Raw genomic sequence first — 27,887 nt, forward strand, 5'->3', positions numbered from 1 at the left:
AGGGATCTTTTCTTCCTCAGGATAAGAAGAATAAGCAGAAAGGGCGTCAGAGTAATTTCTGTTCCTTTCGTAACTTTAGGGGTAAACCCTCCGCTTCCTCTTCCAAGCAGGAACTATCCAAGTCTTCCTGGAAGTCTGGTCAGTCTTGGAACAAGGGATAACAGTCTAAGAAACCTGCGGCTGACTCCAAGTCAGCATGAAGGGTCGGCCCCCGATCCAGGATCGAGTAGGGGGCAGGCTTTCTCAATTTGCTCAGGCTTGGAGACAAGATGTCCCAGACCTGTGTGCCGTGTATTGTATCTCGGGTGCAAGATAGAATTCAAGACGTTTCCTCCCAGAAGTTTCTTCTCACAAGATTATCTGTGGACTGGACTTCTCTCGTGCGGCACCAACCATCTGGAATGCACTTCCTAGAGCTGTCAGACTCTCCCCTAACCTTTCCTCCTTTAAACGCTCCCTAAAGACCTTTCTGTTCATGGAAGCCTGTCTCCAAAACGGTAACAAATGAATTCTACTTGCCTAATTGCTGCCTCCATCTAACTCCACACTAACATAATTCTCACCTTTGCGGTCCCCACCTCCTTTTTCTCTCCCTCCCACCCATCTAGATTGTAAGTTCCCACAGAAACAGGGTCCTCAATTCCCCCTGTATTTGTTTGTTAAACTTTGTCTGGTGTCTTTTATATTGTACTGTACTTTTATTTTTGTACCCATGGACAGCGCTGCGGAATCTGTTGGCGCATTATAAATAAAGAATAATAATAATAATCTGTAGACCAGATAAAGAGAGAGGCGTTCTTAAATTGTATCAAGGATCTTTTTGCCCTGGGAGTTATAGTTCCAGTTCCTCCGCAGGAACAGGGTCTGGGATTTTATACAAATTTGTTTTTGGTTCCCAAGAAAGAGGGGACTCAGAGTACCGTCCTTCAAGATGGAGACTATATGTTCCAATCTTCCTTTGGTTCAAGAGGGTCAGTTTATGACAACCATAGACTTAAAGGATGCGTACCTTCATGTTCCCATTCACCGGGATCATCACAGGTTTCTAAGGTTTGCTTTCTTAGACAATCATTTTCAGTTTGTGGCTCTTCCATTCGGCCTTGCCACAGCTCCCACAATTTTCTCAAGGGTCCTGGGGGCTCTTTTGGCAGTGACCCGGTCTCGGGCATTGCAGTAGCGCCTTATCTGAATGACATTCTGGTTCAGGCGCCGTCTTTTCAACAAGCAAACTCATACGGAGATCTTGTTGTCTTTTCTTCGCTCCCACGGTTGGAAGGTGAATCTGGGAAAGAGTTCTCTGATTCCAGCCACAAGAGTAGTGTTTTTAGGGACCATAATAGACTCCCTACTAATGAAGATATTTCTGACAGATGTCAGAAAAACTAAGATCTTCGGCTCTTGTCTTGTCCTTCAGTCCTGTCCTCGGCCGTCGGTCGCTCTATGTATGGAGGTAATTGGTCTGATGGTAGCTTCTATGGACATCATTCTGTTTGCTCAGTTCCATCTCAGACCTCTACAGTTATGCATGTTAAGGCAATGGAACGGGGACTATGCAAATCTGTCTCCACAAATAGTTCTGGATCAGGCGACAAGGGACTCTCTTCTGTGGTGGTTGTCTCAGGAACACCTCTCCCAGGGAACTTGCTGTTGCAGACCTTCCTGGGTGATCGTGACCATGGAAGCCAGCCTTCTAGGTTGGGGAGCAATTTGGGGGTCATTGAAGACTTAGCATCTGTGGACTCAGGAGGAGTCAGTTCTCCCTATAAACATTCTAGAACTGAGAGCGATTTTCAATGCTCTACTGGCTTGGCCTCAGTTAGCCTTTGTCCGGTTTATCAGGTACCAGTCGGATAACATAACATTGATGGCGTACATCAACCACCAGGGGGGAACTCGGAGTTCCTTGGCCATGACAGAGGTGGCCCGGATAATCCAGTGGGCGGAGTCTCACAACTGTTGTCTTTCTGCGATCCACATCCCAGGAGTGGACAATTGGGTGGCGTATTTTCTGAGCTGAAAGCCCTTTCATCCAGGGGAGTAGGAACTCCTCCCGGAAGTATTTTCCAGTTTAATCCTCAATTGGGGCATCCAGAACTGGATCTCATGGCTACTCGGCAGAATGCCATGCTTCTGAGGTACGGCTCAAGGTCAAGGGATCCACAGGCTTTCTTGATAGATGCTCTGGCAGTCCCTTGGAATTTCAGTCTAGCTTACATATTTCCTCCATTCGCTCTCCTGCCAAGAGTCATTGCTCGGATCAAGCAGTAGAGGGCGTCAGTGATTCTCATAGCGCCGGCGTGGCCTCGCAGGGCCTGGTATGCAGATCTAGTGGAAATGTCATCTCTACCTCTGTGGAGACTCCCTCTGAGGAAGGACCTTCTACTTCAGGGTCCTTTTCTTCATCCAAATCTCCTTTCTCTGAAGCTGACTGCTTGGAGATTGAACGCTTGATTTTATCTAAGCGTGAGTTTTCAGAGTCGGTCATTGAGACCATAATTCAGGCTCGTAAGCAAGAAATATTTGCTATAAGATATGGCGTATATATCTGTATTGGTGTGAATCTAGAGGCTACTCTTGTGGTAGAGTCAGTAGTCCTAGTTTTTTGTCTTTTCTCCAGGAGGATCTGGAGAAGGGTTTGTCAGCTAGTACTCTGAAAGGTCAGATTTCTGCGTTGTCTATTTTATTGCATAAGCGTTTTGCAGATGCGCCAGACGAGCAATCTTTTTGTTAGGCCTTGGTTAGGATCAGGCCTGTGTTTAAGCCCGTTACTCCTCCCTGGAGTCTTAACCTTGTTCTTAGAGTTTTACAGCGGGCTCCATTTGAACCTATGCATTCCTTAGATGTTATCTTGGAAGGTTTTGTTTCTTGTTGCTATTTCTTCTGCTCTGAGAGTTTCGGAACTCTCGGCTCTGCAGTTTGATTTTCCTTATCTTATTTTTCATTCTGATAAGGTGGTTCTACGTACTAAATTAAGTTTCCTACCTAAGGTTGTTTCAAACAAGAATATTAATCAGGAGATCGTGGTTCCTTTCTTGTGTCCTAATCCTTCTTCTACTAAGGAGCGTTTGTTGCGCAATCTAGATTTCGTGCATGCTTTGAAGTTTTATCTTCAGGCCACTAAGGACTTTCGTCAGTCTTCTGCTTTGTTTGTTTTTCTGGGAAGCGCAAGGGTCAGAAAGCTACGGCTACTTTTCTTATTGGCTAAGGAGTATTATTCGTTTGGCCTATGAGACTGCTGGACAGCAACCTCCTGAGAGAATCACTGCTCATTCCACGAGGGCTGTTTCTTCTTCCTGGGTATTTAAAAATGAAGCTTCTGTGGAACAGATTTGCAAGACTGCAACTTGGTCCTCTTTGCATACTTTTTCAAAGTTTTATACATTTTATACTTTTGCTTCGGCTGAGGCTTCTTTTGGGAGAAGGGTTCTTCAGGCAGTGGTGCCTTCTGTTTAGGTCTACCTGTCTTGTCCCTCTCTTTATCAGCTGTGTCCTCTAGCTTGGGTATTGATTCCCACTAGTAATTGATGATTCCGTGGACTCACCATATCTTAGGAAAGAAAACATAATTAATGCTTACCTGATAAATTTATTTATTTTCGGATATGGTGAGTCCACGGCCCACCCTTTATTTAAGACAGTTATTTTTTTCTAAAACCTCAGGCACCTCTACACTTTTGTGTTATCTTCTTTTTCCATTTTTCCTTTGGCCGAATGACTGGGGGATTATGGGTAAGGGAAGTGAAATATATAGCAGCTTTGCTGTAGTGCTCTTTGCCGCCTCCTGCTGGCCAGGAGTGATATTCCCACTAGTAATTGATGATTCCGTGGACTCACCATATCCGGAAAAAAGTACATTTATCAGGTAAGCATACATTATGTTTTTTACAGGTAAAAGTGCTGATATCTTTGGGGCAATGCCCCACAAAAGGCCCTTTTAAGGGCCATTGGTAGTTTATTGTAGGCTAGGGTTTTTTATTTTATTTTGGATGGGCTTTTTTATTTTGATAGGGCTATTAGATTAGGTGTAATTCTTTTTTATTTTGTATAATTTTGTTTTTAATTTTTTTGTAACAGTATTTTTTATTTTTTGTAATTAGATACTTTGTAATTTTTAGAGTAGTGCTAGGATTTTTTTAATGTGTAGTTTAATTTAATTGGAAGTTAGTTTAATTTTAGTTTACTAATTATATTAGTTTAATTGTTAGTTTAAACTTAGTTTTTTTTTTTTGACAGGTAAATTTTAATTTAATTTAAGATAGGGAAATTATAATTGTAATATAAAGTTAGGGTTTTTTTAGGTTTAGGGGTAAATAGTTTAATTTAGTTTATTTCGATGTGGGGGCTTTCAGTTTAGGGGTTAATAGTTTAGTATATTTCATTGTGGGGGGGCTTGCGGTTTAGGGGTTAATAGGTTTAGTATAGTGGTGGTGGTGTAGGGCTTAATAATGTTATTATGGGGGGGGCGATGTGGGCGGACGGCAGATTAGGGGTTAATAATATTTAAATAGCGTTTGCGATGCAAGAGGGCGGCGGTTTAAGGGTTAATAAGTTTATTATAGTGGTGTGATGTCGGGGAGCGGTGGAATTTTGGTTAAAGTGGCGGCAATATCGGGAGCGGCAGATTAGGGGTTAATACATTTATTATAGTGTTTGCGATACGGGAGGGCCTCGGTTTAGGGGTTAATAGGTAGTTTATGGGTGTTAGTGTACTTTTTAACATTTTAGTTATGAGTTTTATGTTACAGCTTTGTAGCGTAACACTCATAACTACTGACTTTAGATTACGTTACTGATCTTGTCATTTTAGGCTATAGCGCTCGCTTTTTAGCCTCACCGCAAAACTCGTAATACTCGCGCTATGGGAATCCCATGAAAAAACATATGGCTAGATTTAGAGTTCCTGTCTGGTATTTAGAATCAGACAGGAAAGGGTCTAACGCTCACTTTCAAGCCGCGACTTTTCCATACCGCAGATCCCCTTACGCCAATTGCGTATCCTATCTTTTCAATGGGATCTGCCTAACTCTGGTATTTAGAGTCTTGGCTGAAGTGAGCGGTAGACCCTCTACCGACAAGACTCCAGCCGCAGAAAAAAGTCAGTAGTTAAGAGCTTTCTGGGCTAACGCCGGTTTATAAAGCTCTTAACTACTGTGCTATAAAGTACACTAACACCCATAAACTACCTATGTAACCCTAAACCGAGGCCCCCCCACATCGCCGCCACTATAGTAAATATTTTTAACCCCTAATCTGCCGACCGTACACCGCGGCCACCTACGTTATCCATATGAACCCCTAATCTGCTGCCCCTAACATCGCCGACCCCTATATTATATGTATTAACCCCTATTCTGCCCCCCCCCCCCAACGTCGCCGCTACCTTACCTACACTTATTACCCCAAATCTGCCGACCGGACCTTGCCGCTACTCTAATAAAGTTATTAACCCCTAAACCGCCACACTCCCGCCTCGCAAACCCTATAATAAATAGTATTAACCCCTAATCTGCCCTCCCTAATATCGCCACCACCTAACTTCAAGTATTAACCCCTAATCTGCCAACCAGACCTCGCCGCTACTATAATAAATGTATTAACCCCTAAAGCTAAGTCTAACCCTAACACCCCCTAAATTAAATATAATTTTAATCTAACGAAATAAATTAAATATTATTAACTAAAGTATTCCTATTTAAATCTAAGTACTTACCTGTAAAATAAACCCTAATATAGCTACAATATAACGAATAATTATATTGTAGCTATTTTAGGATTTATATTTATTTTACAGGCAACTTTGTGTTTATTTAAACTAGGTACAATAGCTATTAAATAGTTATTAACTATTTAATAGCTACCTAGTTAAAATAATTACAAAATTGCCTGTAAAGTAAATCCTAACCTAAGTTACAATTAAACCTAACACTACACTATCAATAAATAAATTAAATCAATTAACTACAAGTACCTACAATTACCTACAATTAAATAAACTAAACTAAATTACAAAAAAACCAAACACTAAATTACAAAAAATAAAAAAGATTACAAGAATTTTAAGCTAATTACACCTACTCCAAGCCCCCTAATAAAATAACAAAGCCCCCCAAAATAAAACATTTCCCTATCCTAATCTAAATTAAAAAAGTTAACAGCTCTATTACCAGCCCTTTAAAGGGCTTTTTGCGGGGCATGCCCCAAAGAAATCAGCTCTTTTGCCTTTTGGTCCATCGGTGCCCGGCTGGGTGAACACGACTCAAGGTAGGGAGATCTTCAGTGGGGTAGTGTTAGGTTTATTTAAGGGGGGTTTGGGTTAGAGTAGGGGTATGTGGGTGGTGGGTTGTAATGTTGGGGGGTGGTATTGTGTTTTTTTTTTTACAGGCAAAAGAGCTGATTTCTTTGGGGCATGCCCCGCAAAAAGCCCTTTTAAGGGCTGGTAATAGAGCTGTTAACTTTTTAAATTTAGATTAGGGTAGGGAAATTTTTTATTTTGGGGGGCTTTGTTATTTTATTAGGGGGCTTAGAGTAGGTAATTAGCTTAAGATTCTTGTAATCTTTTTTGTAATTTAGTGGGGTTTTTTTTTTTAATTTAGTTTAGTTTATTTAATTGTAGGTAATTGTAGGTACTTGTAGTTAATTGATTTAATTTATTTATTGATAGTGTAGTGTTAGGTTTAATTGTAACTTAGGTTAGGATTTATTTTACAGGTAATTTTGTAATTATTTTAACTAGGTAGTTATTAAATAGTAAATAACTATTTAATAGCTATTGTACCTAGTTTAAATAAATACAAAGTTGCCTGTAAAATAAATATAAATCCTAAAATAGCTACAATATAATTATTCGTTATATTGTAGCTATATTAGGGTTTATTTTACAGGTAAGTATTTAGCTTTAAATAGGAAGACTTTAGTTAATAATATTTAATTTATTTCGTTAGATTAAAATTATATTTAATTTAGGGGGGTTTTAGGGTTAGACTTAGCTTTAGGGGTTAATACATTTATTATAGTAGCGGCGAGGTCCAGTCGGCAGATTAGGGGTTAATAAGTGTAGGTAAGGTAGCAGCGACGTGGGGGGGGGCAGATTAGGGGTTAATAAATATAATATAGGGGTCGGCGATGTTAGGGGCAGCAGATTAGGGGTACAAAGGGTAATATAGGTGGCGGCGGTGTACGGAGTGGCAGATTAGGGGTTAATAATATAATGCAGGTGTCAGCGATAGCGGGGGCGGCAGATTAGGGGTTAATAAGTGTAAGGTTAGGGGTGTTTAGACTCGGGGTTCATGTTAGGTGCAGACTTAGAAAGTGTTTCCCCATAGGAAACAATGGGGCTACGTTGGGAGCTGAACGCTGCTTTTTTGCAGGTGTTAGGTTTTTTTTCATCCCAAACTGCCCCATTGTTTCCTATGGGGGAATCGTGCACGAGCACGTTTTAGCTGCTTACCGCTACCGTAAGCAACGCTGGTATTGAGGGTTGAAGTGGCGGTACATGAGGCTCAACGCACCCTTTTTGGAGCCTAACACAGCCCCTCAGACAACTCTAAATACCAGCGTTGTCTTAAGGATGCGTTGGGGAAAAAAAGCGGCGTTAGCTACGCGGGTCTTTACCCAACAAAACTCTAAATGTAGGCGATCATTTTTACGAGTGCGGTACTGACATTGCGGTACAGGCTAAAAGGCTTGCGGTACAGCTATACCGACAAGACTTGTAAAGGCTGCCTGAGGAAAAATGATGCATTATGGGCCACAACACTGCTATTTGACTCATAACGCAAAACTCGTAATCTAGGTGTATATGTGTATGTATTTGTGTGCACATTCATATTTTCACATATAAACGCAAATCCCTTTTAAAAACTGGTTATTAATATTAAAATTATTTTTTTGATTAAAAAGTGATGTGTAATACTTTTATTTTAATACATTTTTAAAGTGTTTTATAAAAAAAAATTTTTAGCCCTTACATAACTTTCAACTTGTAATATCAGGGCTATTTAGCGCAGTCACAATATTAATTGAAAGTATAGGTTGTGCTAGAGTGATGTTAGCCGCGCCAAGTATTCTCTGGTAAATGTGATTTACTATGGACTTGTAATATCAAGTTGAGCACTAATGTTAGCACTGTCCAGTGATATTACTTATCACGTCCCGCAGTTTGGCACTTCTCTACCTGTGCTTGTTATTGTATCACCTTACAATTATTGTATAGTCTGTTTAACACCCTGTAGTATCTTTCTTAAACAAAACTGACAGTGCACTTGTCTTTTTCCTTTTCTAGATTTCCTTTATACTAGCACTTCAGGTGCAGATTTGTGTTTTGCTCGTCAGCATAACAGTTCAGATAATAATAACCAGTGTATGATTGGTGCCAATGGAAGTGTTTATCTGCAACTTAATCCACAGAAGCCTGGAGCGATTGACAACCAGCCTTTAGTAATTCAAGAAACCCTAAAGGTAATTGATGTGCCTAGCATTAGTCATCCTAGTATTCTAAGACTTATAAAGTAATTATTATTATATAATGAGGTATTCATTTAAAATGATGGAATATTTTTCACTCACAATGTTGGTGAGCATAATATAATTAATTATAGTATTGTATGTATTTGTTTCTTAGTGTGTGTATGTATGTATGTGTATATATATATAATATATACTTATATATACAGGGAGTGCAGAATTATTAGGCAAATGAGTATTTTGACCACATCATCCTCTTTATACATGTTGTCTTACTCCAAGCTGTATAGGCTCGAAAGCCTACTACCAATTAAGCATATTAGGTGATGTGCATCTCTGTAATGAGAAGGGGTGTGGTCTAATGACATCAACACCCTATATCAGGTGTGCATAATTATTAGGCAACTTCCTTTCCTTTGGCAAAATGGGTCAAAAGAAGGACTTGACAGGCTCAGAAAAGTCAAAAATAGTGAGATATCTTGCAGAGGGATGCAGCACTCTTAAAATTGCAAAGCTTCTGAAGCGTGATCATCGAACAATCAAGCGTTTCATTCAAAATAGTCAACAGGGTCGCAAGAAGCGTGTGGAAAAACCAAGGCGCAAAATAACTGCCCATGAACTGAGAAAAGTCAAGCGTGCAGCTGCTAAGATGCCACTTGCCACCAGTTTGGCCATATTTCAGAGCTGCAACATCACTGGAGTGCCCAAAAGCACAAGGTGTGCAATACTCAGAGACATGGCCAAGGTAAGAAAGGCTGAAAGACGACCACCACTGAACAAGACACACAAGCTGAAACGTCAAGACTGGGCCAAGAAATATCTCAAGACTGATTTTTCTAAGGTTTTATGGACTGATGAAATGAGAGTGAGTCTTGATGGGCCAGATGGATGGGCCCGTGGCTGGATTGGTAAAGGGCAGAGAGCTCCAGTCCGACTCAGACGCCAGCAAGGTGGAGGTGGAGTACTGGTTTGGGCTGGTATCATCAAAGATGAGCTTGTGGGGATGGAGTCAAGCTCAACTCCCAGTCCTACTGCCAGTTTCTGGAAGACACCTTCTTCAAGCAGTGGTACAGGAAGAAGTCTGCATCCTTCAAGAAAAACATGATTTTCATGCAGGACAATGCTCCATCACACGCGTCCAAGTACTCCACAGCGTGGCTGGCAAGAAAGGGTATAAAAGAAGAAAATCTAATGACATGGCCTCCTTGTTCACCTGATCTGAACCCCATTGAGAACCTGTGGTCCATCATCAAATGTGAGATTTACAAGGAGGGAAAACAGTACACCTCTCTGAACAGTGTCTGGGAGGCTGTGGTTGCTGCTGCACGCAATGTTGATGGTGAACAGATCAAAACACTGACAGAATCCATGGATGGCAGGCTTTTGAATATCCTTGCAAAGAAAGGTGGCTATATTGGTCACTGATTTCTTTTTGTTTTGTTTTTGAATGTCAGAAATGTATATTTGTGAATGTTGAGATGTTATATTGGTTTCACTGGTAAAAATAAATAATTGAAATGGGTATATATTTGTTTTTTGTTAAGTTGCCTAATAATTATGCACAGTAATAGTCACTTGCACACACAGATATCCCCCTAAAATAGCTAAAACTAAAAACAAACTAAAAACTACTTCCAAAAATATTCAGCTTTGATATTAATGAGTTTTTTGGGTTCATTGAGAACATGGTTGTTGTTCAATAATAAAATTAATCCTCAAAAATACAACTTGCCTAATAATTCTGCACTCCCTGTATATATATATATATATATATATATATATATATATATATATATATATATATATATATATATATATATATATATATATATATACATATATATATATATATATATATATATATATATATATATATATATATATATATTTCTTTCTTATGGCATGGAGAGTCCACAACGTAATTCCAATTACTAGTGGGATACTCAATTCCTGGCCAGCAGGAAGAGGCAAAGAGCACCCCAGCAAAGCTGTTAAAGGGACACTGAACCCAAAGTTTTTTCTTTTTGTGATTCAGATAGAGCATGCAATTTTAAGCAACTTTCTAATTTACTCCTACTATCAATTTGTCTTCGTTCTCTTGCTATCTTTATTTGAAAAAGAAGGCATCTAAGCTAAGGAGCAAGACAATATTTCATTCAGAACCTGGACAGCACTTGTTTGTTCGTGGGTGAATTTATCCACCAATCAGCAAGAACAACCCAGGTTGATCACCAAAAAAAGGCCTGCTTTTCAAATAAATATACCAAGAGAATGAAGAAAATGTTATAATCGGAGTAAATTAGAAAGTTGCTTAAAATTGCATGCTCTATCTGAATCACGAAAGAAAAAAATTGTTTTCAGTGTGCCTTTAAGTGTAACCTCCCTTACCCATAATCCCCAGTCATTCTCTTTACCTTTGTCAATGGAGGATGTGCGAAGTTGGTGTCTGAAGATATTTTATCCTTTTATGGGTACTTTTCCCTGCAAGCAAGGATGGGGGTCTAGCTGTGTCCACGTCAATCTCTTTAGTAAGAGTAGTGGTGGCGTTTAGCAGTTAAAAGGCGGCGAGGTAGTCTTTGCTTTACTTTTAAAGGGACATTAAACCCAATTTTTCTCTTTCATGATTCAGATAGAGAATACCATTTTAAACAACTTTCTAATTTACTTCTATTATCTAATTTGCTTCATTCTCTTGATATTCTTTCCTGAAAAGCATATATAGATAGGCTCAGTAGCTTCTGATTGGTGGCTGCACATAGATGCCTCCTGTGATTGGCTCGCCCATGTGCATTGCTATTTCTTTAACAAAGGATATCTAAAGAATGAAGCAAATTAGATAATAGAAGTAAATTGGAATGTTGTTTAAAATTGTATTATCTGTCTGAATTATGAAAGAAAACTTTTGGGTTTAATGTCCCTTTAACATTTTGCTACCCCTTTGTAGAAAGCCAGAGTTAGTTACTCTGTTCTTTCTTTTTCTACAGGTCCATGACAGGGAGCAAAGTGCCTGTCACACCTAAGTAGCAGCATCTGTCCTGCAGCTGGATCTAAGGTAAGTGCCTTTGCCCTTTAGGTACCGAAAGACAGCAGCACTTAAGAGGTTAATCCTCATACAGATCCATTTTGGCACATAGATATCCTTATTAGTTAAGGATACATTTTATGGACTGATATGGCACTGTATGGGTTAAAAGGTTTTCAGTGAGAGACTTAAAGTTTATTAATTTTGCTTAGGGGACTTATAAATCCTTTATTGTGAAATGGTTGAGGAAAGATGCAGCATTCTGACGGAATGCAGGGCACTATATTAGACATATTTAGATCAGTTCAGAGAGGCTTATTGACATAACGGTAAAGGAAACTGTGAGCCGATTACTTTTTCGCGATCTTTTAAGTGGCACAGTTATTTTTTCAATTCTCTCACGTGACGTCCGCACTTCCGGTATATCAGAGCGGAGCTTAGTGAGCTTGTATTGCGTTGGAGGTGTATCGCATTGTGAAAACGGTTCTTTTGTACTAAGAGAAGAAGATCCTTACAGGAAAGTCTCGCTTCCTCTGACTAGTGGGGTGTCAATCCTGTCTGGTAGGAGCCTCAAGCAATCTGAGTTTGCTTTGAAGGATTCATTTTTAATCATAAATTTCTACTAAAATTATTTTCTTTTCCTCAGAGTTAGATCAGTCTGTGTCTGTTGACAAATGCTTACTATGTTTAGAGGCTCAAATTGTTCTGCCAATGCAATTTTGTTCCTCATGCTTATCTAAAACTTTAAAGTTTAAAGACAAATTACTCCCTTCTAAGACAAAAGTCTCTCAGGATAATGCTGTGCGTGACATGCCTCAGCTTTCTCCTCAAACGTCCCAAGCCTTAATTGTTTCCTATACTTTGCCTTCTGTGTCTTCTCAACCACATGGTGGTGTTTATTTACCTGGGGATTTTGCCACTTAGATTATTTCTGCAGTATCGGCGGCTTTGTCAGCTTTCCCTTCTTCAGGTAAGCGTAAGAGGAAATCTAAACATTTGTCCGCTAGTAAGGTTTCTGACCCCTCTAAATCTGCGCTGGTCAAACTTTCTCAATTGTCTGATGAGAATACTTCAGTAGCTTCTGAAGGTGAAATTTCAGACTTTGGTGGAGAAATCTTCAGAATCTGAAGAGGTTCTAGCTACTTTGGACGACTCTGAACCTTCAGTTGCTGTCAACCCCAAGAGGTCTTCTTAACTGGATAGAGTTTATGATTCTCCATCTTCTGATTATGTTTTTCCTGTTCCTAGGAAAATGTCTGACATTATAGCTCAGGAATGGGATAAGCCAGGGGTTCCTTTTTTCTCTTCCCTTGTTTTCTTCATAAATGGAAAGAGTCCAGAGCTGCATTCATTACTTTTGGCAAAGACACCCCAGCCAAAAGCTTAAATACTGCTCCCACTTCCCTCATCCCCCAGTCATTCTTTGCCTTTCGTTCCAGGAGGTTGGCAGAGAAGTGTCAGAAGTTTGTTTTCATCTCTTATGGAGGGTAGTACTCTTCGACATGGGACGGGAGTTTTAAGTAATTCTGTCAGTCTCTCAGTGAGGGCTTGGATGAAAGTTAGAGTCTGGAGATGCAGGAAGAGTCTTTCTGCAAGACCATCCCGACTCATTATAACACCTCCACAAGCAATCGGTGTTGTCGAACTTCGCTTCAATGACTGCTTTCTTGTCTCAAGTCCATGGTGGAAGCGAGGCTACTATTCGCCACACTTGAAGGGCCGTGTTCCTGTTCCACAACGTAGATTCCGGTAAGATCGTTTCATTTTACTTCTTCATGAATGTACTGTAACTCATTTGTTCCTGCGAACTAACATGAAAAATACAGCACCAAGTCTACTAAAAACAGAAATGAAACTATTTGAGACTAATATTAAAAGGAAGAGACTAAAATGTTTTTACCCCTGTGGATGGTGTAAAGCATGTCAACATGGTGTTAAGGGTGACACTTTTAAATCCAATATTAATAAAGAGGTTTTCAAGATCAACAATATCATTCGTTGTCAGGGGGTGATCTACCTGATAGAATGTGGGTGTGGCCTCCAATATGTTGGACAGACAACACGGAGTGTCAAAGAGAGGATTAGAGAACATCTATTAGCTATTAAACATAACAGAGACGATGTTCCACTATATAAATATTTTCAAGATAAACATGGAGGCAAAAATATAAGCCATAAATATATGGCAATGGGGGCACTATAACAAAAGACTACTGCAGGCCGAGGCAAAATGGATTTTTTATATAGACAGTGTATACCCACAAGGCCTTAATGCTGATTTTGAAGTCTTCCATCTTTTCAGCTGAAATAATGGTTCCTGCCAAATACCCCTCCCCCTATTGCCTAGTTTATAATGTTTTTAAGCTGTACTGTTTTATCTTTTTTGAGCTCACCGTTTTAATAATATTTGAATATGTTTTTAAGCTGTATTGTTCTAATTATCTTTTAACATCATAGATATCGGTTTTAATATAGCCTTTTTACTATGCCTTGTTGTATAACGATTTTTAATGGACATTTACCTTTTTAACCACATATTTTTTTAATATCTTTTAGCGATTTTTTTAATATCTTTTAGCGATATTATTAATGATATTTAAATTCTTTTCATGGTGAAGTGAAGGGTATTAAGTCCCCCTCTGTAGCAATTTTACATATTTTCTAATGATATATGGTAATGGAACTTATCTGCAATCAAAATATATTGCATTCTATATATTCTTGTTTTATAGTGTATGTTTATATCATATTGTATCAACTATAAATGTTACAATTGTATTTAGACTTTTGTTATGAAAGTTACCTAGATGTACTGTTGTATAATGTATTGTTTATTTATATTTGAGGTATCTTTCCCATAGAAAAGTGGAATTTATATTCCTTGACTCGAGCATACTATTATTAGATATCAGCTTTTCGATATATTTATCGGTAACTAAATTATGTATTTCAGCCGGTACATATATAATTTATAATAACACCCCCATTAAGACATCAACAATAAAACGACATATCTCAGAATCTATCTTAATTTCAGTCACAACGTTATAGTCGGAACCGGAAATGACACGCATCCGCTAAACCGGAAGTGACACGGCATCCGGAAGTGACATATTTGTCACACTACGTCCTTTAGACCAAGGATATAGACACACTTATGGTATGTTTAGTGACACTGAGTAGTATGATCTATTCACATTATGAGGCTGTGTTTTCTGACCTTGATTTTGGAATTTAACTATGAGGAGAATCATTTTAATAAAAAGAGCGATACCGGAAGTGAGCTCTTAATAATTTGAGCGATACCAGAAGTGACTTAGTAATAAAAACGCATAGCCTCCATCTTGCATAGGGGCATTATAGGGCTTGTTATGTTGAAAATATTGGTAATCTTAGGCGGGAAGTTACGCCCATGCCTATTGGTCAATACAGGCTATTTAAACCACCCCATAACCAGCAGTTGACATCTTGAAAAAGGCCCAGTTCAGGGGCCGAAACGCATTGATACACGTTAAGTAGTCACTGCTCGACTTGAGTTTTTTTAATGTTATTAGCGTTATTGCACTATGTGATTCTTGTATCCACAGGTACAATCCTCACTGGATTACATTGGATTTTTGATACATTGGATTTTAGACTATTTTTTATTTTTATTTTTGTTTTTATCTTTATTTTTACATTTTTTCACCTTTATTCACTTTTTTCTTTAAGAGGTTATTACCTCTCTTACTCACAATAGGATACTGTTTGGATACACAATTTATTTATTTGGATACACAGGACACTGTATATGGGACATTTACAAAGGATATTTCAGTCATTATAGACAATCTCTATCACTTTGTATTATTTATACCAATTATAATTGGTTGTGCCCTTCAACCTTCGAGGGCTACTTACTTTGTTGTTTTTATTAATTCTATATATTTTTAATAGTTTTATATGTATAGGGTACCCTACTTTATGTGATAATAAATGTAATTTACTAATGTATTTTTCATTTTAGTGTAACATTTGTCATCTTGATACTTCAGCTAGATTAGCATACTAATGCTCTGTGGCTACTCTGTCTCTGTTGCAAACCGAGGGTTGCTAGTTCGATCCCCTGCAAGTTCTACTAAGCCTTTCCTCCTTCCGAGGTTTATAAAATGAGCAGCGCCTTGTGTCCCTTTTGGGGGATTAGACGCACTTATAAAGCACAATCATGTTAATTTTACTTGGACGCCTGTTAGCTCTAGTGTCCTTTTTATGGCCCTGGCTCTTTGGAGTGTTGGGCACCTGCGAGGGGTGGTCTCTTCCCTTGGGTCGGGACTTGCAAGGGCTTCCTGCTCTTGTTATCCAGGTTATTCTGGATTCTTTCCTGGGAGGTCTGTTTTTTTATATCAGATGAGGGATTTATGTTCTGTTTAATCTAAACATTTGTGGGGCCCGGGCTTCTTGTCCTGATCTTCCAGTGGTCAAGGGTTAAACTCTTTGTTTATCTCGCTGTGGGATGTTACCAGACCTTATGATCTTAGGACTGGCCTGGAGGTTCCAGTTTCCGGGGCACATGGGCTTATTCCTTGTTCTGGCTGTTCTGTTTTACAACTTGGCCAGATTTTCTGAGAGCCGGGCCTCCTCTGGGCTTTTCTTGTGCCGGACGATGCGGTTCCCTTGGGACAGCAATCTAACGTGACCTGATTGTGGGCTTTCCTGCCTAGCAAACGGAGGGTTTGCGGTTGCTCAGCTGTCACTTTTGCACCTGGTATATGTGCTGGCACGATGGTGTTTTAAGGGGTTTGTCTGTGTTCATCAGTGACGTGGCCTTGTGTCCTCTCGGTTCTTGTACGACTTCCTGTCTTATGGGCAGGTGGTTATCGACGCTCTCCTCTTCAGGGGGCTAGGTGTCCTCCTTATGGAGGTGTGGTTCCTTTTTTAGGGGCCTCTCCTGTGTTCGGGAGGTTGGAGCAGATGTTTTATCTGGTTAGGTGATTGGTCTGCTAATTGAGTTGTTCCTTTCCATCTGGGGAGCTGCTGGCTCCGCATTGAGACTTAGTCGGGTGGCCTTGCTAGATCCCTTGGCTCTATCGCCTGCTCGATTGTCTTTAGTTTGAAGTGGCTGTGTCCAGTCTTCCTCACTTTTGGGGGTCAGTTTTGGGGTTCCTTTCGGTTCCCTTGCTTTCAGATCTGCCGCTGATTGGGCTGCTCCGGCTAGGTGTAAGATCTGAGATCTGTTGTTCATCCTCAGGTCTTGGGGATTACTGTGGACATTTTTCAGAGGTTCTGTGCCTCTCCCCCTTTGTGATCTGTGAGTAGCCTTGGCCTCCTGGATTGCCTGGAGAGTGTCCTCTGTCTGGAGGTTGGGCAATTTGCTATTTCGTTCGGCTGCTTCTTCCTTACGGATAGTGTTTTCTCCCTGTCCTCCTATGGATGGCAACGTAGGCTGAAATCTACACACCCATTCTCATGTTACATTTTGATAGGCTGCTTACCGTAGAATTTTCATTTTGATAGGCTGCTTACCGTAGAATTTTCCGATAACAGCTCTTATGACATAAAACTAAGGCATAGCATTATAAATTTAAGCTCCCATGCCTGTTTTTAAACAGGATTATGAGGACTAATATATAAAATATGCACATAGTTTTTATATAAAAATCGCCAATATACGTAGGGACAAGGGTTAAGTTATAAGTTCTGTTGCCGACACCGGAACAGATACCAAATAATACACAGTCATTGGCTGCTATTCACACACCCTACATGATTGAATTTGCCAGCATGTTAGCAATAGTGAGCTGAGTCACTATAACATAGAAAAATTGTACTTTAAGGCAACCAAACAGAACAATATGCTGAATAATAGAGACTTTGACTCACCAAAAGAAAGAATCATTATAAGGTATATTTAGACGACATATAGTCCGTTTTTAAACAGGACTGTTCAACACGGCTGGTCATTTTTGAATGTGCATATAGATCTTTGGATAAAGTATTGATTATATGTCTTTGTGCCATCGATGTATATTCAAGAAAAGATGTTAATATTGCAATGTTATTGTGTGTGAGATGAGATGAGATTTGTTGTATTCTCTAATGATGTATTGTGGAATCAATCGCATATACACCTGGGAAAAAAAGGGTGTGCACTGGGTGTAACTCACATCTTCACTGGTTAAAGGTTACATAAATTGGAAACTTTGGCTACATATCAGTATTACTTGCCTGAGGAAACAGAGTGGTTAGCTCTGAGAAACGCGTAGCGTGTTTTACTGAAAGTTTTTATTTGTTTGTTCAATGGTTTTTATATTTTCTTAATATAAAGCTCTTTTTATCAACTGAAGTCTCCAATTTTTTAATTTGACCATCACAAGGACTTGAAACAGTATATTGCCGGAGTGACTGTGCGCTGGGCCACTGTAATATACCCAGCAGGCTACAATTGCACTATAGTGTGCTTTTCACTTTGTGAGTATCTTTCTATGGGATAAGTCAGTGGGTTCATACATTATTAACTCATCTGCACTAGGAGTCGCCCTATGTATTTCTTTCATTTTTCCAGACTACAACAACACTTCATCAGGAGGAGCTGCCCTGGCATCTGGTGCACAGTTAACTGGGACACTGCTGAGCTCCCAGACCGCTCACCTTGGCATTATCTTTGCCTTCACAATTTGTGAGTATAAAATCTACATTGATCATATCTGTCCGTTTACATATTGGCTACACTAGGAGGCGCCCTTTCTTTTTGTATCAACCCTTGGCTCTATCGCCTGCTCGATTGTCTTTAGTTTGAAGTGGCTGTGTCCATTCTTCCTCACTTTTGGGGGTCGGTTTTGGGGTTCCTTTCAGTTCCCTTGCTTTCAGATCTGCCGCTGATTGGGCTGCTCCGGCTAGGTGTAAGATCTGAGATCTGTTGTTCATCCTCAGGTCTTGGGGATTACTGTGGACATTTTTCAGAGGTTCTGTGCCTCTCCCCCTTTGTGATCTGTGAGTAGCCTTGGCCTCCTGGATTGCCTGGAGAGTGTCCTCTGTCTGGAGGTTGGGCAATTTGCTATTTCGTTCGGCTGTGTGTTTTCTCCCTGTCCTCCTATGGATGGCAATGTGTTACTGGACTCAGACATTTATTCTAAATTTACTACTTGTAATTTTCTGTTTCCTCAGTCTCTGAGTTCTGACATTTTGAGGACTTTGTCTTCAGCTGTCTTTTTCGGTGCTGTTGCACAATGTTTGGGAGATGTTGTTCTCCTTGATGATGCCCGGTTGCTCCTTGTGGGTTGGATGTTGTCTCCCCTTGTTTTTTGGGATCCATTCGGGTCTCTGTGGACTTGGCCTTCCTTTGAAGGGGTTCTTTCCTTTATGGATTTTGCTGTACCTTTGGGTATCCCTTTGGCATACCCTTGTTCTCTCCCTTTTGGGGATTTTGGTACTGTACTAGGAAGGGTTGTGTGGGGACCTACTGCTGGGCGACGGTTCTCCTGGAGGAGTGTTGGCTCCGTGTGTCTGCTTGCAGTCTCTAGTTAGGCTTTCAGACTATCTTCGGGTCAGTGTCCTTGGGGCCTTTTTCCTTCTAGTTTTTTTTTTTTTTTTACCCGGCTCCGACAAAGCGGGGTTTGTTTGGGTTGTGGTTTTTTCAGGCCTGGTGCCCTCAGAATGGGCCACCTACTGTACCCTCCCATTTTTGCATTCTTTGTCCTCTAAAGCTTGGGTATTCTTTTCCCAAAAGTAATGAATGCAGCTGTGGACTCTTTCCATTTATGAAGAAAAACTTAAATTATGCTTACCTGATCATTTTCTTTTCTTCAAATGGAAAGTCCACAGCTCCCCACCCGTATTTTTTCTGTGGGGCGTCTTTATTTTTTATTCTTCTGGCACCTTTTCACCCTGGTATTTTTTCTACTGTTCCTTGTTCCTTGGCAGAATGACTGAGGGATGAGGGAAGTTGGAGGAGTATTTAAGCCTTTGGCTGAGGTGTCTTTGCCTCCTCCTGGTGGCCAGGTTCTTATTTCCTAAAAGTAATGAATGCAGCTGTGGACTCTTTCGATTTATGAAGAAAAGAAAATTATCAGGTAAGCATAATTTAAGTTTTTTTTAAATATGTTTCCTGTTGCTGACTCAATTCGTGACTCATGGCGCACTGTGCCTAAAGTAGAAGGAGCTATCTCTACTCTAGCTAAAATAACTGCCAATTCTATAGAGGTTAGTTGTTTCTTTAAGGATCCCATGAATAAGAAGCTAGAGGCTTACTTGAAAAGATGTACATCCATCAAGAATTACAGTGGCAACCCGCGGCAAGTATTGCTATGGTTGCTGGAGCGGCATCTTATTGGTGCGATGCCCTGTCTGATTTGATATCAGAGGAGACTACAATTGAGGAGATCCAAGATGGGATTAAGGCTCTTAAATTGGCCAATACCTTTATCTGCGATACCAACATGCAGGTAATTAGGCTGGGAGCTAAGATGTCTAGCTTTACTGTCCTAGCTCGTAGAGCTCTGTGGTTAAAATCTTGGTCGGCTGATGTCTCTTCAAAAGCCAAGGTTTTAACTTTACCTTATAAGGGTAAAACCTTATTCGGTCCTAGTCTGGTGGAAATCATTTCAGAGATTACGGGAGGAAAGGGATCTTACCTTCCTCAGGACAAAAAGAATAGACCTAAGGGTAGACAGACTTCTAATTTCCGTTCCTTTCGCAACTTTAAGGGACAGAACTCCTCCTCTTCTTCCAAACCTGACCAATCCAGGTCCACTTGGAAATCCAGCCAGCCTTGGAATAAGGGAAAGCAAAACAAGAAGCCTTCCACTGATTCTAAATCAGCAAGAAGGGTTCGCCCCCGATCCGATCTTGGATCAGGTGGGGGGTAGGCTTTCTTTTTTTCATCAGGCTTGGTTACGCGATGTCCCAGATCCGTGGGCTGTGGACATAGTTTCCCAGGGTTACAAAATAGAATTCAAGTCTTGCCCTCCAAGGGGCAGATTTCTCCTGTTAAGACTATCCTCAAACCAGGTAAAGAGGGAGGCCTTTGTTAAATTGCGTAAAGGACCTATCCTCATTGGGAGTTATTGTACTAGTCCCTATAGAGGAACAAGGTCTAGGATTCTATTTAAATCTATTTGTGGTTCCCAAAAAGGAGGGAACTTTTCGTCCCATCCTAGATCTAAAGTGTCTCAACAAGTTCCTCAGGGTTCCATTCTTTAAGATGGAAACTATTCTTTCATTCTTCCATTGGTTCAGGAAGGTCAGTTCATGACGACCATAGACCTGAAGGATGCGTATTTACATTTTCCCATTCACAGGGATCATCACCAGTTTCTAAGGTTTGCCTTTCTGAACAAGCATTTCCAGTTTATTGCCCTTCCATCTGGTCTTGCCACAGCTCCCAGAATATACACAAAGGTTCTGGGAGCTCTATTAGCAGTGATCAGATCCCAAGGAATTGCTGTGGTGCCTTATCTAGACGGCATCTTGGTTCAGGCGTACTCTTTTCAACTAGCAAAATCTCATACAGAGATGTTGTTGTCTTTTCTACGTTCCCACGGGTGGAAGATGAATCTGGAAAAAAGTTCTCTAGTTCCAACTACAAGAGTGTGTTTCCTAGGGACAATCATAGATTCCCTGTCCATGAAGATTTTCCTGACGGACGTCAGAACATCCAAACTTCTTGCTTTTTGCCTTTCCCTCCAGTCTGCTTTTCCTCCATCAGTGGCTCAATGCATGGGGGTGATTGGTCTGATGGTGGCTTACATGGACATCATTCCGTTTGCTCGGTTCCATCTGTGACCACTGCAGCTTTGCATGCTCAGTCAATGGAACGGAGACCATTCAGATTTATTGCAGAGGATAAATCTGGACCCCCTAACAAGAGACTCTCTTGTGGTGGATTTCACAGGAATATCTGTCTCAGGCACTTGCTTCCTAAAACCTTCCTGGGTGATTGTGACTACGGACGCCAGCATTTTAGGCTGAGGAGCTGTTTGTGGTTCTCTGAAAGCTCAGGGGCTGTGGTCTTGGGAAGAGTCTTCTTGTCCAATAAACATCTTGGAGTTGAGAGCAATCTTTAATGCCTTGACAGCTTGGCCTCAATTATCTTTAGTCCGGTTTATCAGATTCCAGGTGGACAACATCACCTCAGTGGCTTATATCAACCACCAGGGAAGAACTCTGAGTTCCTTGACCATTCTGCAGTGGGCGGAAGCTCACAATTGTCTCCTATCTGCCATCCACATTCCTGGTGGGGGGTTCCGGAGTTGGATCTGATGGCGTCTCGTCAAAACGCCAAGCTTCAAAAGTACGGTTCAAGGTCAAGAGATCCTTAGGCCGCCCTGATAGATGCATACGAAGAGAGAAGCGCTCTACCAGGAACGAACAACAGCTCATCAGCTAATTCTATGGCGATTTCACAGAGGAAAACTTCCCTGAAGTATATCAGTCTGATCCCGCCAAATAAGGCCAGTCCAGCCCTGAAATACCAGGCAATTCTCCTCTGAACAAGGAACATGACAACCCCAGACGATCGTTTCTGCCTCCTATGGGCCTCATCAGTGAGGTGCAGCCACATTCCTCTAAGCACACTGGGCAAGGAGTCCACGTCTGGTTTCCCCCATCACCCATACGGAGACTTTCCCAGGGTCATATTAATTTGCATACAAATAGAGAAGCACTCTACCAGGAACGAACAACAGCTCATCAGCTAGTTCTATGGCGATTTACCACCCGGAAGCAGTGTGTGCTTTTCACAGAGGAAAACTTTCCTGAAGTATATCAGTCTGATCCCGCCAAATAAGGGCAGTCCAGCCCCAAAATACCAGGCAATTCTCCTCTGAACAATTTATGCAAATTGTGAAGTCTCCCTAAGTGTGATGCGGGAATCCAGACACGGACCCGTTGCTCAGTGTGCCTAGAGGGATATGGCTGCACCTCACTGACGTTGGCCCACAATAGGCCGAAACGTACGTCTAGGATTTTGCTGTTTCGTTCAGAGAGGGATTGCCTGGTATTTCGGGGCTGAACTGTACTGTGAAGTCAGGATCAGACTGATATGCTTCAGGAAAGTTCTTCTCTGTGAAAGGCACATGTTGAGCAAAAATAGGCTGCTTCTTGGGTGGTAACTAGCCATAGAACAAGCTATTATGCTATTGTTCGTTCACAGGTTGAGCGCGTCTCTCTTTTTATTTATGCAAATTATGACACTTGGGGAAGTCTCCCTAAGTGTGATGCGGGAATCCAGATTTTGACCCGTTGCTTAGTGTGCCTAGAGGGATATGGCTGCACCTCACTGACAAGGCCCACAATAGGCCGAAACGTACATCTGGGGTTTTGCTGCTTCTCTCTTTTTATTTACGCCCTGATAGATGCTCTGGCGGTCCCTTGGGATTTCAGGCTAGCATATCTGTTTCCTCTGTTGACTCTCCTTCTCTGAGTCATTGCTCATATCAAGCAGGAGAGAGTGTCTGTAATTCTAATAGCAGACAGCTGACAGTACCTAAGATGGCGGAAATTAGTTAGACGTGTGGAGGGTTAGAGAGCTTTTTGGGAGAGATCAGGTAGGTGGAAAGGTAAGGGGATAATCCTACACTAAGGCAAACAATAATAAAAATTAAAAAAAAATTAAAAAAAGATGTAAAACTGCATTCTGGCAGACTGTCTACTAGTACTTAATATGGGGGTGACCAGTGTGGGGGGGGGAGGGAAGACAGCTGTTTGAGAGGGATCAGGGGGTGGGAAGTGTCAGGTAGGAGACTAACCTCTACACTAAAGCTAAAATTAACCTTATAAGCTACCTAATTAACCCCTGGCAAGTGTGATGCGCAGCTGCAATTAGCAGCCTAATTACCAAAAAGCAATGTCAAAGCCATATATGTCTACTATTTCTGAAGAAAGCGGATCTCAGAGAAGCTTTTACAATCATTTGTGCCATGATAAATAATTTCAGTGAGAAACCCAAAGTTTGTGAAAAAGTTAACTTTTTTTATTTGATCGCATTTGGCAGTGAAATGGTGGCATAAAATATAAATAAGCCTAGATCAATACTTTGGATTGTCTACTATATAAAAAAATATACTTATAGTTTTAATAGGTAAATAAAAAAAAAACAAGGCTCTATTTCTGTTTAAATGTAGTGATGTCAAAAAATGCTCTGGTCTTTTGGGGAAGTCTTAGTCTGAACCGCTCGGTCCTTAAGGGGTTAAATAAGTAAAGTCACAGCTCAGTACTCTACACTCTTTTCACAGTTAACCACACCCAACAATGAGCAAACACTATACAGTATAATTCCATTATTAACTGTTTCACTGCTGTGCTGCTCACAAAATGTGGCCTTAGAGGGAACACTGCTCTCTAGATTTAGTGAAAACCAAAAGGTTAGTTTATTTTAAAGGTGACGTTTGGTTTATTAAATATGGTATAATTTTTGTATTTATTTGTTGTTATACCAGCACCCAGGTAGATGATCTGCACTCACTGTATTAAGCACAAGAAGATTTATATGTCTGAGGAAGGGGTTTGTTTTCCAAAAGATTACACAATAAATCTTGGCACTTTTGTGTTAAATTCAGTGAGTGTAGATCAATCGGATTTATACATATGCTTCTTTTCACCTTGATAGACATACACACATACATGCACACATATACACACACATACATACATACACGCACACATATACACACACACATGCACATACATACATACATACACGCGCACACACACACATACACACAAGTTTGTTGGAATGAGAGCTTGCTTGTGTGGCTGTTTTAGGGACCCAGGTTTTGGAAGGGACCTTGACGAGGTACCTGGGCTCGTCCCATTTCACCAAATGCGCTAACTAACCCTTCCATTTTTGCTTTTAATCTTAGCTGAGAGCTTGTAAGCGAGTGCTGGACTTTCTCTGTGTGTTATATATATATATATATGCTCATCCTTAATTTATTTTCAGGTTCCCTCTTTAACACTGGAAGGAGGGCGGTTGAAACAAAGTCCATCTTTAGTTCGTGGAAAAGACTATGAGATTGTACCAGAGCCAGTATGGAGAGCTCTTTATCACTGGTACGGTGCAAATCTATCTTTACCTCGGCCAGTAAGTAAACATATAATTTTGTATTATTGTATTAAATATCTATCATTATGTGTATCTAATTCTGTGACAATTAAAATGGACACTAGAGATGGAAATTGTTAAAGAATTGAAAATCTTTAAGGGACAGTCAACACCAGAATTTTCGTTGTTTTAAAAGATAGATAATACCTTAAAGGGACATAAACCCCAAACATTTTCTTTCATGATTCAGATAGAGAATACAATTTTAAACAATTTTCTAATTTACTCCTATTATCTAATTTATTTTATTCTCTTGGTATCATTTGTTGAAGTAGCAGCAATGCACTAATGGTTTCTAACTGAACACATGGGTGAGCCAATCACAATCGATATATATATGCAGCCACCAATCAACAGCTAGTACCTATGTTCTCTGCTGCTCCTGAGCTTGCCTAGATAAACCTCTCAGCAAATGATAACAAGAGAAGGAATTAAATTAAATAATAGAAGTAAATTGGAAAGTTGTTTAAAATTGTATTCTCTATTTGAACAATGAAAGAAAAATTTTGGGTTTCATGTCCCTTTAATTACCAATTCCCCAGTTTTGCATAACCATCACAGTTATAATTATACACGTTTTACCTCTGTAATTACCTTGTATCTAACCCTCAGCAGACTGCCCCCTTATTTCAGTTCTTTTGACAGACTTGCATTTTAGCCAATCAGAGATGCCTCCATGGTAAATTCACGTGCATGAGCTCAATGTTATCTATATGAAACACGTAAACTAATGCCCTCTAGTGGTGAAAAACTTTCAAAATGCATTTAGATTATAGGCGGCCTTCAAGGTTTAAGAAATTAGCATATGAACCTCCTAGGTTTAGATTTCAACTAAGAATACCAAGAGAATAAAGCAAAATTGGTGATAAAAGTAAATTGGAAAGTTGTTTAAAATTACATGCCATTACAAGTTTTTTTGGGACTTGACTGTCCCTTTAAACCTAAAACTAAGATCTCATACCTTCCTCTAGTGCAGTGATTTTTAACCTTTTTTTTGCCGTGGCAACACTTTTTTACATTAAAAAATCCTGTGGCACACCACCATCCCAAAATGTTAAAAAAATTACACATTGTAGCCTAATACAGCATATATATATATACACATACACACAAACACACACATACTGTATGTATTGTGCTGTTATGCCATGCCTCCAACAAACTACCCCTGCACTGGGAGTAAAAAACAAGCAAAGTTTAAAAAATATGTCACACTGTTGTCAGTCTGCCGTGGCACACCTGAGGATCTCTCACGGCACACTAGTGTGCCACGGCACACTGGTTGAAAAACACTGCTCTAGTGAAAACATTTCAAATAGGTATCTAACACCCATATTGTCTGTTAAGTAAGATGAGGTCCTTACTGAATATAATTAATGCACAACCTGTTTTTAAGATTAAAAGAGAATATAGAATTTGCTAGAGCCCTACTCTAGCAAATTCTATATTATCTGTTAATCTTAAAAACAGGTTGTGCATTAATTATCATTCAATCCTTTGGCAAGTACTAGTGCCCATCAATTGCACATTTTACTACATGCAAATAAGGTACCATCTTAAGCTTAGATTTTTTTTGGAAATTAATATAAATAAAATTAGAGGCGCCCTTAATTACTAGCAGTGTTCCGCCAGTACTAATGTGCAAAGTGCTGAAAAAACTGTCATAAAAACAGTTGTAAATATTGTCAATAATACAACTAAAACAATAATAAAGAACAACCTACAAATAGAATTAAAACTTGTTAGGTTAGGAGTATCTTCATATAATATAGTATAGTTTGCTATAGTGAATAAAACTATCTCTTTAACAATGTGTAATATGATAGTCCACACTCTCAGAGGTATTTATAGTCTCCAGGCCGCAATCTCATTCCAGAAAGGTGTTGGCAATCACAGGTTCTGTTCAAAAAAGAGAAAAGAGAGAAGAGGCGCCAAATGGTGTGTATCGTTTTGAATTCAGTAGGCCTTGCCCCCAAATAAAGACTACTTACAAAATTTCCAGCACTTGAGAAGTGCCACAAATGCCTTCTGAACTGTTAGCAGCCGTCCAGCTAGCTGAGATGTATCAAAACTGCGTCTATACTGTGCTGTTTAAGACAAAACAAACAAAAGTGCCACAATAGTGTGTATCAGTGTGATCATTTGATATAGCGCAACAAATGAAATGTACTCACAAGATGTAAGGCACTTGAGAAGTGCCACAAAAGCCTCCTGGACACTTTTCAGCTGTCCAGCTCACTGATAACATCGATCCCAGGTTCACTTGTTCGGCTTACACATGGGCTCCAATCCAGCACACTTAGATCTCCCTGCAGCTCAGTGTTCAGATGAGTGCAAGTATGGCTGCCAATATTGGATATACAAAGTTGCTAGAAATAGCCGTGCTGCTTGTACTGATTAGTAAAAAATGTATATTTATTAAAAACAAAGTTACACTACGCGTTTCTCGGTTACTTAGACCGCTTCCTCAGGTGTAATTTCAGATACAAAGTAGCAAAATTTTATAGCCCCATGTCGGCGTCTATCCCGACCCAGGGCGCATGCGTGAGTAACTAAAAAAACCTTAGCCAATCAGTGCCTAAGTTCGATTTGTCTCCGATGTGATAGGTTCTCACTAGGGGGCTTGTCCACTCTCGTCTGTGTGATGTATATTATCAGCACATATGTTAGTTTTCAACTGACATGTAAACAAATCGTAAGTGTTATATTACCATGTAGTAATGTTTCTCACGTCTTTATAGTATTACCTATTTATGGCACCAATTCACTAGAGTTAGTTAGTCATGCATTTACATATAGTAATTGATATAAAAAAAAAAAAAAAAAAAAAAATAAAGATAAAAACATACTCAAAATACAAATATGTCCAAACATCTATAGGAATTATCTGAATTTAAAACCGCTATGATCGGACAGATAACCATATACTAGACTGGTGATAAAAATTAATAAAAATTAATAATATAACATAAAATATAGATTATTCTAAAGTATAAAACATAAATCAAATAATATATACCGATTGAATTATAACATGGCTGTTACTAACATTGACATATACTGCAACTAATAATATGGGTCTTGTATATTAATTGAAAGCAGCCATGTCTATATTTTCGTTTAAGCCATGGGGTTGGAGCGTCTTAAGCTTCCAAATCCAAAATGTCTCTCTCTGTCTTAGATAGGTTAACCTATTTCTACCCCATTTAGGGGCAATCTGTTCTAATGGAAAAATATTGAAAAGATCAGTTTGTCCGTCGTGACAGTTTTTACTGTGTCTTGGAACACTATGGTTGGCCACCCCATTCTTAATATTTCTATTAT

At 39.8% G+C, this 27,887-nt stretch overlaps 1 protein-coding gene across 2 annotated transcripts in view; it reads left to right on the forward strand.

Moving 5' to 3' along the window:
* The window catches only part of USP32 (ubiquitin specific peptidase 32), a 653,327-nt gene that overhangs the window by 489,694 nt on the left and 135,746 nt on the right, over positions 1-27,887 (forward strand). For both annotated transcript variants that reach the window (XM_053707352.1, XM_053707353.1), the window contains exons 14-15: positions 8,282-8,457; positions 24,402-24,542. In XM_053707352.1, the coding sequence (XP_053563327.1) occupies positions 8,282-8,457; positions 24,402-24,542 (317 nt within the window). The remainder of the gene's footprint in view (positions 1-8,281; positions 8,458-24,401; positions 24,543-27,887) is intronic.

Source organism: Bombina bombina, chromosome 3 (genome assembly GCF_027579735.1).
Source record: "Bombina bombina isolate aBomBom1 chromosome 3, aBomBom1.pri, whole genome shotgun sequence".
Classification (NCBI taxonomy): Eukaryota; Metazoa; Chordata; class Amphibia; order Anura; family Bombinatoridae; genus Bombina; species Bombina bombina.